The sequence below is a fragment of the Megachile rotundata genome, chromosome 12 (genome assembly GCF_050947335.1).
Source record: "Megachile rotundata isolate GNS110a chromosome 12, iyMegRotu1, whole genome shotgun sequence".
In the NCBI taxonomy this organism is placed as follows: Eukaryota; Metazoa; Arthropoda; class Insecta; order Hymenoptera; family Megachilidae; genus Megachile; species Megachile rotundata.
The window spans coordinates 3,831,340-3,852,006 of NC_134994.1; the positions used below are offsets into that span (position 1 = coordinate 3,831,340).

Below are 20,667 nucleotides of genomic sequence, written 5' to 3' on the forward strand. Positions count from 1 at the left end.
CAACAAGAAAGTTTGATATCAGATATTTCTTAATTACAGGATGCAGCTTAACCTATCAGGAGGGATTAATTTTCTGCGGGGTTAAGTTAAGCCAAAGCTCTCCTATAAACGCACGAAGCGTGTTCATAAATGACAGGGATTACGCTCGGTGCCATCGACTTACATTGTTATCTTATAATTCTAATTAGGATTTACGAATACCGACGTTGCATTTAGCACATTTCATAGTTTGATTAAAAACATTTTGTATCCCCAGCTTGGCAATAGGTTAAATAGGAAAATTTATGAATTATTGTGACCGATATTTATTTTTAAATGCAGGAGAAATTGTTTATTAATTTAGGAATATTTCATGGGAATGATTGTGATGGAGAACCAAGTTCTGAAAAACTAAAAATATCTGTTAAACTAAACTAAGAATATTGGTCCATATGAATTAAGAATATCAGTTAAAATAGGTGTAAAGAAAAATGTAGTTAATTTTTTCCAGTAATTTTTCAGTATGCTACTTTATGAATCCCTCTTCCCATTTTTGAGATGATAACTTTAAGAATTTAGATGTTAAGTTAATTTAAAAATATATATAATTTAAAAGTATAAAGACTTAGAAAATCAAGGATTTAAAATTTTAATATAGAAGTATAATACTTTAAATTTGCAAATTTGGGAAATCGTAAAATTTGGAAATATGGAAATAAAATTTTGAGATCTGACAAGTTTTCAAAGTTAAAAAATTTCGAATGTACAAATTTAAAAATATATCACTTGCAAATGAGAAAATTTAGAAATATGACAATTTTGAATTTAAGAATCATAAAAATATGGTAATTTGGAAATTAAAATAAATATACCAATTTGAACGTTGAAAAGTTTAGAAACGTTAATAGAAAAAAATTTAGAAATATATAAAAATCTTGGAAATTACAAGATTGGCTATTGAATGCCCACGAGTGCGTGCCATGTATCAGTGCATACCCTCATAGATCACAATTGCCCATATAAATATAATCTTTATGTTCGCGTGCTTCGGCGTTTCTACTTTGATTCACAAACGGTCCGGTCCGTTTTGAGAGCATACATACGCGATTTTGAACGGGTAGCAGATAAGAGGTTCGCAATTATTCACCGCTGAAATTCAGTTCCTTAGCAATGGCACACCAACGGTGCTTCAACGAAAACTCCACAAGCGACTGATTTGCTAAAATTATTCTTTAGGTTAGAGGTAATGAGCGTGGTGTTGCCGATAACCGACAGGAAACGGCCACTCGTAAATTTTCCTCGTATCATATGATTCACGAAATGGTCTGGTAGTTTCATTATGTTCCATGTAATTGGTGACTCGGCTCGGCTGCGTTCCGAAAATGGACCCTCCTTTCACGAAGATAACCAACAGTAATAAATCATCTGCAACGGAGAACTCATCGAAAAGTTCACTTTTCTTTTACTCTTTTCTCTTTCAATTCTGTCCACCAATATACCTACAACTAACTCGTGGACTTTCATGTTTCTATTCTTTATTTGTATTTCATTCTTTGAGGTTAGGTGAAACTCAATCCATCTGTTCAATAAATAATACTTATATAATTCCATTTAATTCTTATTACATAATTAGTGACTTATTAGGATTTGTTGTTTTAATAATTATTTTAATAATTATTTTTGAAAATTCAGGTCTTCTAAGTGACTGATAATTTATCAAACTCTATTGTAACAGAATGATATCTTTTATTAGTTGATTTTATGATGCATTTCAAATAAATTTAGTGTGTTTTAGCATGATTATGTTTGATTTTTATTTTCTGGGTGTGTAATAATACATAATAATATAAAAAGTAATGAATTTTATCCAATTAATCAATTAATATTATAATATTCATATATATTTTTATTATATTAATTTGATTAGAAAGAAATAATTGAATATCTTTATACATTTTTTATTATGATTTTTAGTAATTTATTTTTAATCTGTTAACTATAAAAATATGAAATAAACATATTAACTAGTGAACCTGGTAAAACATATATTTTGTATATGAAAGGAAGAAATTACATTTTCTATTAATATAAACATAATTTATTAATACTTCAGTAATATAAATTAAATAATTAATAAGAAATTTTGTTAATATAAATACATAAATTCATCATAATGAATACACCATGAATACATACATCATAACGAATTCGAGATAAAATTTTACGAATTCAAATTACTGAATAAATATGAAATAAAGTCATTAAAAATGAATGTCCAATTAAAATTGTTTCGCCTTTTGCTTACCTTTTTATACATGGAGAGATAATTTTAACTCGAAAAGATGAAGTTATGTTAAATAATTGAGATTAACATTTTTTTCAGTTTTTTATATTGAAGTAATTGTGCATAACTTGAATTTTATCTTCATAGTAATCATGTTCCTCAAAGAGTTATTTAATCTTTATTGTCTCTACGTATTAAATTATCACACGTACTGTGTAAGAATACGTATACAAGAATAAAAATGAGAATAATGTTTGCACTTGCCTCTAACCGAAAGCATAAGTTGAACACTATTGTACTTTATCCCATCACGTTCAGTAGCTATTTCGTCAAATTTATCAGACTTATCAGAACTGCGATGAATCAACGATCGTTTTCTCGTTTCAGAGAGCCTCAGGGAGTACTTCACCAAGTATGGGGACATCACAGAAGTCATGGTCATGAAAGATCCCACCACGCGACGATCAAGGTAAGTCACATATTTTACGAAACGAGCATCACGGTGGTTAAAAAATGTTCACCTTCCTACATCAAAAACACGATACGTGTATCAAATTTATCACCAGCCCTTATCGATGCTTTTTACGTATTACTAGGACAGTAATTTGAGGAGCATCGAGGGTTTTTAATAGCAACGTGAGTATTCACGGTTGCTTATCTTACCGAGGTTTTATGGAACGTTGTTCCCTTTTGATCCTGAATTATGGGAGTACTTGACGGTCGACCATGAATTCCTAGACCTCTTATTAGCGGCATAACGAAATTCCAGCTTCGCGTGCTCGCGTTTCCTTTCCACCGCAATCGTACAAGTTGCGTTCTATTCCCGATCATTATGGTAATCATGCTCCGAATTAAAAAACCATAAACGATTGTGGTTTATTCTAATAACTTATTGAATTAGTCTGTTATTGCACAGCGATAACCATCGTGAAAGTGCTTTTATAAAATTGTATCGATGCCTTTGAATGTGAGTTTGATATATGATATATTGTAGAGCATATCATATATGATGCACTATGTATATTATGAAAGTTACGTGATATATTGTATATATACTATAATATATCATATATGATACATCATATACAGGGTGTTACCTGTAACGCTACTCACGATTTTTCTTCCACTTGCAGCCACCTTACGAAAAAAAGTTTAGAATAAAATTTGCAGGGTATGAAGTGCACAATAGATATTAGTAAAGCAAATTTTAAAAACAGTTTGTTCTCTTGGCAAAGTCAAGGTCACCTTGGGTTTTTTAAATAGGAACATACAATTTTTTTTATTCATAGCTTTAGAGGACATCGAGACGAATTCAAAACATATATTACATTATATTTTTATTAACATATTACTCGATTTACAGAAGTGGAAATGTGAAGTAAAAGACTGGAATATTATGTGATGGAAGGCGGCATATGTTACATTTTGAACATGTAATTAAATAAAGTGTATTTTTCTTATATTCTAGTCACGTGTTTACATTCAATGATCTCTTTGGAACCAAATAATGGTTACCCTACCAAAGTCAAAAGCTAAGTACTTTACATTTTTCCACTTCTGTAAATCGAGTAATATGTTAATAAAAATATAATGTAATATATGTTTCGAATTCGTCTCGATGTCCTCTAAAGCTATGAATAAAAAAAAATGTATGTTCCTATTTAAGAAACCCAAGGTAACCTTGACTTTGCCAAGAGAACAAACTGTTTTCAAAATTTGCTTTACTAATATCTATTGTGCACTTCATACCTTGCAAATTTTATTCTAAACTTTTTTTCGTAAGGTGGTTGCAAGTGGGAGAAAAATCGTGAGTAGCGTTACAGGTAACACCCTGTATACGCCGCGATGTTTCATGTTTAACACAGTACATATGATAGACTATGATATTCCATGAATGATACATCACATATGATACACCATGATATATCATCTCTAATACGCTATGATATATCATGTACGATATGGTATATATGTCAGCATGATATTTCATGTATGATAACATATATCATATACGATACACCATGACGTATCATATAAGATATCAATTAATTCTATATTTAAATGAATTTCTATATGAATTTTTCAAAAATTCATATTTAGGTTTAGAAAAACTGGTCCAAAGATTCATTCATACATTTTGTAGTTTGTACTGCATATAGTACTTGATATTATATAGTACTTAACATTTTATTAAATAAATAAATGTTGCACTATATTAATTATCTTTTAGATAACGCAACTATAATTTAAAATATGTAATTAGCAATATATCTTACATTATAAATATTGCATTGTATTAATTACTTTTTAGATACATAATAAAATTATAACTTATGCTATTTCATTAGCAATATAACTTATGTTGCTACTAACAACTGCTAGAAGTAAAATATTTACTGAGAAATGGAATTTATAAAATTATAAATGTACTTAGAACAAAATATAAGGTGTCAAATATGCGTTTTAAATATGTTAAGATATTTAAGTATTTAATATTCTAACTAGGTAATATGGAAAGATAAAAAAAAATTAATTTTTTATATTTCATAATTTACATCTTAACAATCTTCTTTCCATTTTTCGTCTTTATATAATAAAATATGATAGTAACAATTTTATACTTGTGTTTGCATATTTACGTATACATTATTTTACATTTTTTCTCGTGGTCTCAAAATATACTATATTTGTATTTCATTTATAAAAATATCCTAACTAATACTTCATTGATATAAAATTACATGTACTTCTATTTCCCAGTTAAAATACATCATCATTTAAAAAATAAATTCCACAGTATAAATTTGACTAAATCAGTCAAATTCCATGTCATTATTGAGTAACCTTGATTAGACTCGTAATTCAAATTTTCACCTTCAAAACTTACGTATAATCCTCACCCGTATACCCAATATCTACTCACATCAATTATCGAAGAATTCCGCCATTAACCATGTTAGAATTATGGGTTTAAATAAAATTAATATTACCTTTATATCACTGAATTAGTTTATTATATCAAGAAGGTGAAAAAGACACGCGGCGCACATTCTATATCAGGACAGAGAGAGAGTCGGGGGAGAAACAAAACAAATCCGCACATAGCCATGCGTTGACAAGTCCTAACAAACCAGTTAAGTGTGTCTGACGATTATATCCGTCATGGAGATGTGGCAGAATTTTGTGTCATGGCAACTATATACGTCATGCGTAAAATTTTGTTACAATGTGATATTTAAATTGTAATTTTTGCGAAAACTAAATTATATTCGTAAATTGTAATATGTTTAAAATGTTTAGAGGTCAACACGAAATGAAATAAACAAATAAAAAATATAAATGATTTGAGATGGATTTGATTATCGCGACACACACTGGTGCACACTTTACAAAAATATCGCCACAGTTAACTGGTTAATTGCTCCTAGTTTCTCAAGCTCAGATCGCAAACAAGCATTAAGCAGTAGACTTCTCGAAGTAAAAAGACCGCCCGCGAATTCATTCTCTAGTAAACAACGATTGTCCAGGCCGGAGGATCTCCGGGAAATTGCTAATCGAATTTCCAAGCCGAGCCGATAACCTATTTTCGAGTCGGTCGGACTGTTTAGGATAATGTCCTGCGATAGATGCGGGAAGGGATAACAGGCACGAAATCCGCTCGCGCACAGATGCAAGCGGGCTATCTGGTGCAGCGAGCGGCGAGTTGGTAAGTGCGATGCATCTGCGGTAGATAGCGAAAGGAAATAATGGGCGCTTGGGATCGCATCGTGGCTCGTACAGGTAGAGCTAGCTCGCATTCGTTGTCACATTTATCTGGCTGATAAGTCTATTCTTGGCTAACGCATCTGACCCTACTATCTCCAAATACGCTGCGCGTGTTGGACGCCTATAAGCGCGTTGCGCGACGACTTAGCGAAGATTCCTGCAATTATACTTGCGTGTGTCCTTCTTCCAATTAGATGCTTTGAGTGGCTATTTTTTCTGTGGGTTTGTAACGTTGATGCAGGAATGGATAATAAGGCGGGTGTGTACTTAACGTGTTAGCTGCTATGGTTAAGATGGCCATGTGATATAGGTTGGACATATGCGAGGAAATGATAGTAGTTTTTGAATTTTATGTCAAGGTTTTAGTGTTTTTTTTGCGGTATAATGGTAAGGGAGTGATAACGGCGTGTATAACAGGTCGTTGAAGTGTCTATATGTATAACCAGATTATGGTATAACCAGAGACTGTAATAATTATTTAGATTATAATCGTTTCATTTTTATTTGTTTTCTTGCAACTCAGTATAGTGGAACTAATATTCATCCTGCTCATTTGACGAACTTTTAAGTTCCTAAATTTCCAAATTTTTAAAACATTAAAGTGCCAAATCTTCACTTTTCATATTCCTAAATTCAGAAATTACCAGCTTTGATTACAAGTTTTCATGTTTCCAAATTTTTGAATCTGAAACTCTACAAATCTTCAAGTTTTTAACTCTTCAAATTTCAAAATTTTGAAATTTTCAAACTTTCTGATCAGCAATTTTTACGTTTATATATTTCAAAATCGTCTAATTTTTTAAATTCACAAATTAAGGAACTGTCCAATTTTCAAATCACCAATTTGCAACTCTTTCAAGTTCCCAATTTTGTAAATTTGAAAATTTTTGCGTTTCTAAATATCTAATCTTCCAAAATTCCAAAATTCCAAATTTTCAATAGCCTATGTTCACATATTCTCAATTTTCTAAATTCCCAAATTTTAAAAACCTCATACTCCCATACTTCTAAATAAAACAAAATATTAATACGTAGCTATCAATGATTATTAATTATACAATTAAACAATCCAAAAAACAAATAGCAAAATAAAAGTTAAATATTGTGTTAAAAGTTCATGGTGAAAGTTTAAACTTGGAAACTTAATCATTGTTGTTATAAATACTTACTATTACTATACGCTAAGTCTGTTAATCAAATGATAAATCAATTTTAAGTATTATTCTAATAAACATTAATAATATGCTAGAATAAATTGAAAAATTAAATTGGAAAATTGATGTTCGTAACTAATTCAGTTGTGCTCCTGCAGCGGCACAAGAGTGACTGAAGTTTCAAAAGTATTTGAATCTCAATTTGCATATGAATTGGAGTTATTTATGAATATGCATGTATCACTATGTACATCAAATAACTGCAGTTTTATCTGGGATTGCTGAGATGCGTTTCGTGGAATCTTTGTTTTTTTATGAATTAATTTAGAATGTTGGAAGGTTTATATAAAGGTAGGATTGACAGTTTTTTAATTTTCGAATTCTGACGTTTTTTAATTTTTAAATTTTCGTATTTTCTAAATATCAAATTTTTTAATTTTCGTATTTTGTAATCATCAAATTTTCAAATTTTTGTACCTTCAAATTATCAAATTTTCAAATCACCAATTTCTCAAATTTCCAATTTGTTAAATTCATAAAGCTTCAAATTTATAACTTTTTAAATTTGTAACTTAAAAAATTTTTAAATCTACAACTTTTCTTCTTCTTCTTCATAAGTGTTTAACGTCGCGTCAACTGCGTGGTCATTGGCGACGGCTGTATGCTTGGGTACTATATTTTGTTGTACATGTTGGTTTCTTTCAGGAAGTTTATAGTGTTTCTTATGTGGTCTTTGGCTGTGAGAGCTGTATCCGGCTTTAACCTTTTAGGTACGGCCGAATTCTGCGTGTGGGTATTTCCCTGGACGGCAGGGTCTGACGTGAACGATGTATTATCGATATAACACTGCAAAGTGTGACGGGCAATCCCGTTCTATGCACGAGAACATTCAAATGAAGTATTTGATCGCTGTATCTTATTCTTTTTATCTTCTTCATACCCTGCATATTTCTATTGATTTTATTTTCGATTTCCGAGTCGGATTCTGAATTGTCAGAAATTGCCCTTTGTTTTCTATTTTCATGTGGCATTTTGGGGTTAGAGACTCTAACAATGTATAAGGACATGTTAGAAAAAACAAATGGTATATTTATTTAAGGAAAAAGCAATAATTTATACCTGACTGCCTATTTTGTCTATCTATTGTTTTATTTGCACTGTTATAAATCGATGTAAAGAAAAAAGAAGTGTACAACAATTATGAAAGCCACTATAGTGGCGCGTCGTACCTAAAAGGTTAATTTATATTTTTGTCTTTGAGGTTCGGTTTTTCTGCATTGGTACAGAATGTGGTCTTTTGTAACTACTAAATACTCAAATTTATAAATATCAGAATTCTCTAATTTGAAAATGTCCAAATTTCTAATTTTATAAAATTTCGAATTTCTAATTTCCGAATTCCTCAATTTAGAAATTATCAAGTTTAAAGACAACCTTTCAAATCTTCGAGTTCCCAGATTTTTTAATTGTTATTTTACCACATTTTCTTATCCCAATTTTTTAAGTGTCCAATTTTCTAAATCTTCATGTTTCTTTCTCCATCTTTCTTGATTTCCAATATTCCAAAAACCAATTAACTAACAATTATTACTATTAATACTTTGTGTGGCTTTCATAATTATGTAAAATCTTTTAGTTACTAATTTCACTTTCGATAAATCTAGTAAACAATTGTTACAATATTTACCTGTTTTTTATTAAGTAGCTTTTATATATTTAAGAAAATTATTTATAATTTACAATACACAATTGTTTCTAATATAACAAGTGACAAATATATATTATAAAACTTTATACTTTTAAATACATGTGTATTACAAGTACACAAATTGTTAATAATAGTGGAATAAATCGAACTATCAGTCTTTAATTTAGATTTTTAAATTTAAAATTAAAATTTGTAAATTTTCTCTTTCAGTTGCCTTGAATTCATATCAAAAACCTACATTTCTTACAAATTTTCTGTCCATACTTCTTCCCGTACTACATATAACAAAAGCTTCTCAAATTCTGCAAATAATGTACATCTATGCTGAATCGCTTGTACTTGTATTTATTACACATTCTATTTTAATGTCTTTGAACTTAGTCTCATAGTTTCAATTCTACCAACTCTCGTTTATCTTCAAAGACTAAGCATTCTCTAAACATCATCAAAATCTACTCTCTACTCTAATTCTAGAAGTTACAAATAACTGTAAGTTCATGTAGATGCTCGTGTTGACAAATACTCGTGCTTTTCAACGTCGCGGTGTCCTCCCGAAATATTACCTGTTCTCTCTCGAAAACGCTCAGCGTTTGCATGTATCGAGCGGAAGGCGTAAAACTGTTCGGTTGTCAGTGAAACCTGTGAAATTTATTGGCGTAAAAAACATCGGTATCCGCGGTGGTGTCACGACGAGGTCGCAAAGTTTAAGAGCGTATTAACTAACGCGAATTTATCGGCCATTTTCAGAATCCGCTTGTTTCTTGCTCTAGTTGTTGCGAACGATCGTTTTTCGTCGGGGAAACTAAAATAATCTTCCATACATATCGATGACGTCATTGGCACGTGTGGCTTCTGGAAATTCCCGCCCCATTTCTTGACATAGGTGAGCGGGAACATCGGCTAATACTGAATGGCGAGAATGATTGACAAGACGAAGACTGACGCGTCTATAAATAATGCTATCCTCTCAACGCTTCTCAGCGTCTCCTTAAACCTGGAACGTGTTCGTTTTACAGAGACTCTCGACACCTACAACATTCACGTAATTCTCCCTTACTGTTTTTCTAGCTTCCCTTACTGATTTTTAAATAGCTTAAAGGAACTTTCGGATCGATGAAATCAAATAGTCTTATGTCGAACTCGGTTTAATGAATTGAGCTGCTTATTTTGACAATTTTTGACATTTTTCACAAGGTATGTATATTTAACAACTAGATTTAACATCATGTGTAGTATTACAAGATTAAATATCATGTTTTCTCTTATGGATTATTGCACATGTTCTAATTATTATTTGTTTGCTTGTGGAGGTCCTTTATTAAAGTATCTTTTTCATTATATGTTTGTTTAGAATATATAATACATTTTTCTCTATATGTAGATGCTTCTAAAAGATCACCTGGTCTATTTATATTTTTCTTCAAATATGTTTGGAAACACGTGAATACTATTTTAATACAATACTGTAAAAAATACATTAATGATTAGTGCATTCAGAGAGTAGCCATAATAAAGAACTTAACGAATTAGATTTCTCAAAACGATTAGATGGTTTAACTTACATACACTTGTTATTTTGCATGAAATCCAACAATATTAACACAGTTGATGATTTGAAGAATTATGTATACAATGCAATTATGCATCTTTATAAATACAAGCTCCCTTGATTTAATTATACTATAATCTGTCTCATAGTTCTCTTTAATATAAGACAGTAAAAGTTCATTAAATTACACAGCATTTTCTCACATCTGAAAGTTACCATATATTTGTTGAAAAATTTATATCTCGTTTCAACTTTACTTACTGTTTGATAAATGATTGCTCGACAAATAACCACTTGATAAATAGTCGTTCAATAAATACTCGCTCGATAAAGAGCCATTAACCCACCTCCTTCTTTCATACATTACGTGCCTACGTAAATGCGTAGTCTTCGAAACGTATCATATATCGAATTAGGTTAATGTGGGATGCAGAGAGTTCGAAGTGAAAATTCGAGATACGAAAGTTCTGCAATTTCCAACTACCATCACAATACCTACTTACATTTCACCAAGTGGAAAGTGGATTTCCAAATGTTTAGAATAAGTTAAAGTAATTCGTGGAATACGATAAAGTTTCGCTCTTTTCGGAAGATTAACTCAAAAATGCACTACAAAAGACGTCGTCGGCGTCATCGGTTTAAATCGAGGCTGTATCTCGAGCTCAAAGCGCTTTCATTTCATTTATTCTCAGTAGTTACGAACTTTATCCGGAACCATAATGCTTTTGCACCGTTTATTGCTCCACTAATGTATTCATTACGACTCTCGCGTGACATGACTCGCGAAACAACTAACACTCCATGTTCTTTGCTCGATTTCTCCCAGCTGATCGTGACGTTTCTGCTTATTTTTCACTTACTACCCAACAATCATTGTTCTACGATAACGAAGGAATTTCACACAATGGACAAACACGTGTTTTGCAAGCTTCTTCGCAAACTGAGATTCAAGGTCACTACGACGTGCTTAGTTCTGAAGCTTCGTTGTCAGTTACATAATTTGCAAAAATTTTAAAATTTAGTCAGTTTTAAATGACGATATTGATATATTTGTAGATTTGTAAATTTTTAAATATCTACCTTTATTGGAGGTTTATAAATTTCTAAATAAATATTCATATTTAAACATTGGCTTGGGCATGTCTAGCTATCTATATTTTAAATATTTGAAGGACTATACATTCCTTAATATCTGTGTTTAAATATGTCATAGTTTTTAAACTTGGAAAGCTGTGAATTTCTAAGTTCTGCAATTTGAAATTTTATAAATTAAAAAGACTAAAAATTATTAAACTTAAATATTCAGAAATTTGGAAATATTGGGAGTTAGTAATGCGGTGATTCCGAAATGTAAAAATTTATAAACATAAAAATCTGACAATTCTTAAATTAGAAATATGGAAGTATAAGTAATTGGAAATCTATGGACCTTGAAATGTGAAAACTTGTGAACTAGTAATTTCAAAAATTTGTAAAATCATAAATATATAAATTTTTAAATCTATATTTTTGCATATGAAAATCTGAAAAAGAATTTCAAAACATAAGCCAAAAATTAAAATTCTAATGAAAAAACTAAGTTTGTAAAATTAGAAATCTCCAAATCTAAAGATTTGATCATTCCACAAAATATAAATAGAAATCACATTTCTTCTACATACATATAGCTGTATACTCTCCATTCGATTTCCCACAAAATTAGTACAATTTTACCTTAATAATATCTCAGCAGCCGATTGAAAAGTAGCCATAATTGCAGACAAAATTTCAATAGCAATCGCTGTCGTGATACTCGGTAATCTTGTAACAATTTAATTATTTGTACCTACGTAGAAGTGGTCCGTCAGGAGTAGCTATTTCGTAGGTAAGAGAGCAATAGTTTCGACGGTGGCAAACAGAAAATCCACACGACGATACGAACGTTAAATACCGGCATCAGAGTAATTACCGGTTTTTAAGTGGAGGAAACGAGGGGACGACAACGAACGCGACGACGACAAGGGTCGAAAGTAGGGGCGAGATCGACCAAGAGGGTGCGTCGAGCCAGCACAGGTGGTTGTGTATAGCAACAGCTAGGGGAATGGGTTGAATTTGAAGTGCAAAGTGCTTTTCGAAAGTGGATATCATTCGAGAAATCCTTGAATCACGCGATACTTTGCTCCAGTTACGTTTGAACAACAAGCTTGTTTTAAGTTTTTAAGTGCGATAGGGAACTCTTTACTTGAAAGGAAAATTTCTTTCATTTTTAATCGAATATTTCTGTGGAATGGAAGTACGATGACTGCTTAAAAGCTTTTTAAAATTCGGAAATGTTTAGGTTTAAGGACACGGAATTTACGTGTTTGGGAATTTAAATATTTTGATGTTTATGGATTTGGAGGGTTGAAAATTTGGAAGTATTAGTATTTGCGTATATGAGAATTTGAAAATCTGGAGAGTTAGAAATTTGAAAAAGTTAGAATTTGTGAATTTGGGAATTTAAAAGTTTGGAAATTTGGAAATTTAATATTTCAGAATTTTGAAGTTTAAGTATTCAGAGGTATTGCAGTTTGGAATTTTGAAAATTTAAAATTTGTCAGTTTAGGAAATTGAAAATTTTAAACTTTGTCAGTTTGGGAAATTACAATTTGAGAATTTAAAATTTTAAGAATTCGAGAACTCTAAGACTTCTTCACCTAAAATTTAAAAAATAAAACAGAAATTTAAAAATCTGAGAACCTTAAAATTTCAAAAATTTAACTCAATAATTTTAAATACTTTTTCATAGTTAAAGTGCCAAAGAAGTAATGTTAAGAGAATATCCAGCGAAAACTCACAAAGTGACACGATTTTCTGAGTAACGAGGCAATACGTCATCGAATCATAACAAAACAGATTCGCTGTGATGATATCCACGCCTTATCCTTCTTATTTCCGTTTCAGTGTCAAGTAATATGTCAAAGTGTCCGGGACTTAATTCCCCAACTAGCGAACCGTGATGGCGGTTTCGGCGCGCCGAGCATTCCTGCTAGTTGCATGTTTATACCAAGCTTTGATCACAAGTCATTCGAGGATACATCAAAAGGAAAACCGTCTGTTTCCTGCTCGCACAGCGTAAGCGTGAATCATGAAAGCATGGCACTTCGTGAAGAGCATTACCCTAAGTACAACACGACGAATGTAATGAATTATCAAGACAACTGTGTCGGCTCGGAATTCACAATATCTGAAATGTCTGCTTAACATAATGGATCGAACAGAATTTGATGTAATAAGTGAATAACATGTTTGAGGCATATAGAGTTCTCTTTTATGAATCTAGTAGACAAACAAAAATGAAATAGGTTTAAAAAATTCGTATTTAAATGTAATGCAAGTGAAGAATCACAAAAGCCTCTAAAACATTATCCTCGAGTCTACATTGATTACATACATAACCCATCGATTTAATTTTGCATCAGGTTCATAATAATGAAAGAAGGAAAAGCATTATCAACGCTCTTACATAGCATTTTAATTATTCTTCACAAGCTTCCTACGAATGTTCAGTATCAGCTTAACGTGGAAAGAATTCGCACGCTCTCCACGTTTCTTTGTGCGCTATCTCTAACCCCAGTGGTACTCCTTTGTTTCAATAGAGCAATTACGAGAACGTGGAGCAACAGGAGAAAAACTATAAATATAAACGGTTCAGGAATTCAAGCAGTGCTCTAACGCTAATAGAAGCTCTCAAGCTGTGCTCGTGATTCAACACTATCCAGAAATTGGCCACGAGTAGACACAGATTGCGTAAATAGCGGAACGAACAGCGAGTAACATCAGATTACAGAATTCATGATCGGGCAACAAGAGGAATCATTAGTATCCTCGGAGTCGCTCGAATCGCAACGGACGAACAGTGAATTATTTCCGTGAACGTTTATCTCGGTATTCTATTGCCTTACACGGTATCTGAAATTCATTAACGCCAGACTACGCCGCTAATTGGCGCGTTTCTATAACGCCGTGTTGTTAAAGGGATTGTACAGCGATAATCACAGTCAAATTGTCGCGCAACTCTTTAAATTATCCTGTCCCGTTTGCTCTAGCGCCGGTTACTCTCTGCTGCCTTGCTCTTCTCCGTTTAATTAATTGGCCAGAAACTTTCAGCCGTCCGGGCCGGCTCTCTCTCTAATTATTCATTCCTTTCATTCCCGCGAGAACCGGCGAGGAAAAGAGAGGCGGCGGAAGCGGAGGAACGACGAGGACAGGATGCAGCTGGACAACAAAACGAAACACGGGACAACTTACTTGAGCCGGAGTTATAAAGCAAAAGCAACAGCCGTGCCTATTCACACCCGCTTATTATGCGGAAATAAAGCCGGCAGAATCGAAACGCGGACCCTCTTTTCTATTCGCGTTTCTTCTGTCATGGCTGCCTCCGTTCCTGGGGATAACCCCGAAGTCCAACGGCAATTACGAATTCCGCTCTTCGACGTTTCTAAAGGGAGCTTCAATCGTGAATATGCTTCAGGTATCTGGAGAACGTTTTACGATCTCTGTTGGGAAATTTCATTCAATTTGAAGGTTGCGGTCTTGGCAAGTTGGAATTTTTTCCGACGATGAGGTAAAGATATGCAGTGAAGTTCACTGGATATTCGATGTCGGAAAATATTGGACCGAGAATTTCAGTCTGCGATATTTTTAACGGGTTCTCAATTATGAACGTGATTTACAGAGATTATTCTGTACGAACATGAGTTTTGGAAAATTTTTAATCGTGATCTTGGGTGTTTGCAGATTTTTGTGTACGTTTGTGAGTATAGTTGTATTTTGTGCGATAACATTAAAATATGATTTAAGAAATCACATTTAAATTTGTATTTTTTTATGTAACTTTATGTAAAATTTGTATATTTTTTTATGTAAATTGATATGATTAAAAATTATAAATAAATTGTGAATGTTTGCACATGTAGAATGTACACAGAATTTTTGTATTCATGGAAAATATATGTGTTGAGGACCATAGTATACTTGCATAAGAAAAATGACGGTAAAGAGAAAAGAGGATCAACCACTTGTTGAGTTGTGCTGGTGAATTTTCTAATTTAGGAAGTAAGATAGTTTCCAATTATCAAATTTTCCAATTTATTGATTTCTAAATTTTTTTATTTAACAGTTAACGAATTTAGAAATCTAAAAATGTATAAATTTAAAAATTTCGGGCATTTGAAGTTCTAGTAATTTGGGAATTAAAAAATTTAAGAATACAGAGATTTTATAGCGTGGAAATTCAAGATATTTGGTAATTTGAGAATTTTATGTAAAAAATTGGAAAATTCATAAAATTTTGTAAGATCTTGTTTAGTTATTCAGAAATGTGGAAAATTAAAAATTTCGATAGTTAGAAATTTGTAAATTTTGAATTTTTAGGGTTTAGAAATCTAATAATTCATTGAAATATAACTTTAAAAAGTTAGCATTTGCAAATTTATAAAAACCAACCTTGACCATCTGTTTGATAACGTTCTTTCACTCGTGACGCACATCTCATTTCAAATGCAACAAACATCCTCATATTTTTACCACAATTAAATATTAACTTCGTTTTCAACTATCAGTAATCTCTAAATACAAAATATTTCTAAAATTTCAACGTTCCTTATTTATCTCAATATTAAAGGAATAATCGGTTATTCTACTTGACGCATCTACTAAAAAGATCATAATTTGTGAATCTAATCTGACTTCACCCAGTACAATCGTTCTGATCCCAATTACAAGTAATTAAACCTTGCACGCTAATTTGTAGTATCACAGTCGCTTTAAACAGCACCTCTACCGCGTTCAAACATCAGCACGGTACAGGATAATCAAACGTTGAACGAGCGCAAGAAATTCACCCCTGGAAATGGTCCAATTACTTTCGGACAAGCGTGTTTCCCGTCTGCGGCACGTTACGCGGTATTAACCGGGACGTGTCCCCGATAGATTTAAATTTCTTCCCAGGAGATCTGGGAAATTTCTCTGGCAGGTAGAAGCCGCTTAAAGGGGAGGCTAGACAGGGAGGGTGAACGAAAACGACAGGCAGGAGAGACGGAGGAACCCGTCGCGGCACTATAGTGTTCGGGAACAAGGGTGGTTGAATCCCTCAGCGCCACGTCGTAGCTCATATCTGCCGCAAAGGGACGTGGATCCTGTATGCAGGGGGTGAACCATGGGGTTACTCTGCGGGTTGTAAATTAATGGTTAGCCCGTGGCACGGGGGGTTCGTCCTAAGGGTTCTGCTTGATCTATGGGCGGCGTGTGTGCTAGGTCAAACGGATCTTGCTCGCTGATACGAGAGCTTCACGAAAACCATCTCCCTCTTTCGTTGATCGTCCGGAAATCGATACCCGGTTGTCCACGCTCGTCGTATTATCGTGTTCCGGCCTCGAACGCACCCCGTCGTGGTCCATTTGCTGCGTTATCTCTTCCATAATCGATACTACCGAGGGTAAAGTGTCTCGATCGAGCTGTACGCATTCGCATTCTCGAGGATCCTGTTTTACGATTTATACGAGCGGCTTCTGGTCTTGAAAACGATCGACATAAGACGTACTCAGACGCAGTTAACTTGAGTATCCAGCTACTTGGAACATGGCCGATGAAACGAGCTACCGCGATGCAAACATTGTTTGCAATCGTCTCCTGCTGTTTGGACTTCGTACGCTCAAATAAAGGCACCGGAAAGTAGCCTGATTTCGTGTCCCGTTGCTCTGACCAGGCTCTTCTCGAAAATCGTCATAGTACCCGGTGGTCGGTCTATTATAGCGTCTTTGTGGTCTGTAATTCACTAAATCGCGCTTCCACAATTTTTACGATTGGTTCAGATCTCCTAATAGCCGTCGAAATCGCTATCGAACGGCGATCGAATCTGGAGGAAGTTTTCTGTTCGGTGCCAGAACGGTACTTTTCAAGTACCTGGAAGCGACCGTTATTCCGCCGTTAAATGAATCGAAATCCTCCGTTCTGGCGATTTTAACCTCCTCCCCTCTTTGAATGACCGTAAGATAGGGAGAGAACAAGGGAAAAGTGGAACGAGGCGTTCTCCTATCGACAGTCTCATTTCCTGCTTCGAACTTATCAAGACAAATACACGCTGAACACGCTCGCCCATTCTTCCAGCCGGTCTCTCTCGCGGTCGGAAAATATCTCTAATGAACAAACTATCCGATTTGAGCCCCGTAGCCCTGCCAACCGCATTGCCCGCCACGCTGCCGGCGCCATGCTCCTCCCATCAACTTCGAGGAGGTTGGAAGTCTTCGATAACCAATCTCAATTTCAACGTGATGTATCCGTTACGCGATGCTCAGCCTCCATTTTCCCCGATCTAGCTCTCGAGTTTTTACCTTTTTTCGTCTCGTGGACGGACTGCTTGTGTGTGGACTAGCTTTATCGGAAACACTTAAAAATTGCGTCTTTTTTGTGATCCCAACTCGATGGCCCGTTGGCCTGAATACGTCGTAGGATTTAGACGAGTGTTGCGAGACGTAACGAGTTAAACTGATTTTTTTCTCACGGGATTTTTATGATCGGGTCCTCTGTGTAAAACCGTTCATCCGTTCAGCGAAAACGACCGATTTCGAAAATAAGATTTCATTGAATCGTTTTTCGAAGATCCATTGTTCCGCACGGCGAATTTCAGTTTTCGTTGGTGAATTTTATTTGGGACAAAAGAGCAGAGACTGGTAGATTATTTGCTACTCAAGTTAGAGGAAATCGAATGGGAACACATTTTGAGGGAATAAAAGAGGCGAATTTCTGTTTGAAAGCGAAGTAGATTGCGTAGGTTTGAATGGGAATACGTTTTTAGAAGAAGAAAATGAAATGAAGATGTAATTAAAATTCTTTCCTTTTCGTGAGATTTAGTACTGGAATAAAAATGAAGTTATATTTCGATCGGATTCAAATGCAACTGCTTTTGTAAAACTAACTGCATTTTATTTGGGATAAATTAGAAATTGGAGATTTAGATAATATGTATATAAACAATGTGCTAGTTTTATTCTGAAATAAACGTAGAATTTTCGTTAAAAAATAGTATAGGAGAAAATCATTTTTATGTTGAAATAAACAAACGCACAATTAAACAATACCGAATCGAATGAAATAATTATTATCCAATTTTAATTGTTTCAGTCATTTTAACATGTATGCCATGAATTACGCTTTCCAAAAGTTTGTATTAAAAATTTTATTATTTAGTAAAATATAGTTAAAAGTAAAATATTATTTTACTAAAATAACTATTTTATCTAACTCTACTATCACTATAAATCAATTTTCACGTTTCCTGAACTTAAAATACAAACTATAAATAATCTGATTACATAAAACGAAATTTTAGATTAGATATCAATCATTGTATAATTTCTATGACATTCGGTAAATTCTCATTATACTTTAAAATGTTTAAGTATTACTTGCTTATTTTTAAGAAACAAGTCTTGAGAAATCTGTGTTCCCGTATTTAAATGACAATCACGATTTTTCCACGAACAATTGCAAGCAGCATAACGGCGCAATCGAGTCTATCCGTCAGCAAGAAAGCAATTTTAAAATCGGCGAATGCCCGATAGTTTCTTCGATTACTTCAATCACAGGCTCGTTCATCTTACTTGCAGAAAATCCCATTACCTCGTACTCTTCTCTTTGGGGCATCGAGGTCGCTGCAAAGGAAGATAGCGGAGATTCAACGAGACCGGTCGACAGTCGAATCGTACTTAATTCGCGTGTCCGTTCGCTTTATAACGAACTCGAACTGCGAATTCCTCGGAAACTTGGTTGTCTGTTGTACGAAATTTTTGGCCGTGGAAAAGAAAAGCGGAAGTGCACCAGAAACGCCCGGAGCCAGGAGCAGAGAACTGAAGATTGCAGAAGCGTCTTCCCGCCGGGCAATCTGTTAATTCGATCGTAAATCGTCGTTAACGGAAAATTTAGTTGGAACTTAGCAGCGATAATTACACAGGTTTTGCAGCGGCGCGGGCTTGAAAACGAAACGAGATGGAACGAAAGAGGAAAAGAAGGAGAGGGTGGTGGTGGCAGCTGAAGTAGAATTTATTGGGCGATAAGCGCCCTGCAACTTTCTTCCCTTACGATCGTCATTCTTTATCAGACCACTCGTGGTCGACACTAACGTATCGAGGTTTGGATACTAGGCTTTATGAATCGGGATTATTAACGTCCTCGCTAGATCATAGATCTTCCTTCCCTGTCCCGTACTACGGCCTGGTCTCCAATTGCCGATGAAAACGTCATTGTGCGACTTTCGCTCCTCTATCTTCATACACCAACGATGGAAATCGTCACTATTGCTCGAAATCGTCCTTGCTTCCTTTTCTGCTTCGTGTAATTTTTCTTCGTTTTTGGTTTCGAAATATATGTATCGAGATAGTTGGAAGTAAGTTTTATAGCGAATAAGTATATATAGTAATCAATGAGGTTCTATAATAAAGATAGTATCTAATATTTACGTTAGCTGATAAAACAATAATCAGAGAATTGAGATGTTTGTAAAGGATTAAGTTTGCCGTTTATAAAAAGTTACTTTTCCTAGCTCAAGTATTACATTTTCACAAGTTTACATGACGTAACATATATTTTTATTAAGTTTTGTATAGCTTCTGTGATAATATGTGTAATATATGTGCGATATTTGATGATGCATGTATTAAAATATTAACATGAGAATGAATAGATTTGACTTAATGATTATTACAAATTTTAAATAAAGTTACATGGTATTTCAAGCGGTCGACTTCTCTTTAACCAACATCGCATTAATTTACATATTGTTTCATTAACATACATTTGAATTAATAACGCATGAGACAGAGAAAAACACATACATTGTTTTAAAACAATACGAGGTAATTTCCATTTCGTTGTTATATTTACTTTATCTTTTCATAAAGGTGTTCCATTCAAATGTCTGTAAAATTCATGTACATAGATAGATTACATAGTACATCTGTAATCGTGACAAAAATAAACAGAAAACACATATTATTACACGATCTATTGAATCTGTAAAGAAAAGTGAGAATCGAATAAAAATTGGAAATATCTGAGAGTACGTTACTATTTACATTGGTAGTTGTTATTTTTCCGTTCTCTCCAATATTAAGAAAATAATTAAATTCCGAAAGGAACATAACAAGCGATAAACGTATAAATTTGAACGATAATAAACGTATCATTTTGAGTGATGTAACTCATGTTGACC

General features: G+C 33.6%; 1 protein-coding gene across 5 annotated transcripts in view; it reads left to right on the forward strand.

Moving 5' to 3' along the window:
* The window catches only part of Rbp6 (RNA-binding protein 6), a 1,376,067-nt gene that overhangs the window by 593,267 nt on the left and 762,133 nt on the right, over positions 1 to 20,667 (forward strand). For all 5 annotated transcript variants that reach the window (XM_076538305.1, XM_076538303.1, XM_076538302.1 and 2 more), the window contains one exon: positions 2,651 to 2,732. In XM_076538305.1, the coding sequence (XP_076394420.1) occupies positions 2,651 to 2,732 (82 nt within the window). Of the gene's footprint in view, positions 1 to 2,650; positions 2,733 to 20,667 lie in introns of those variants that run through there.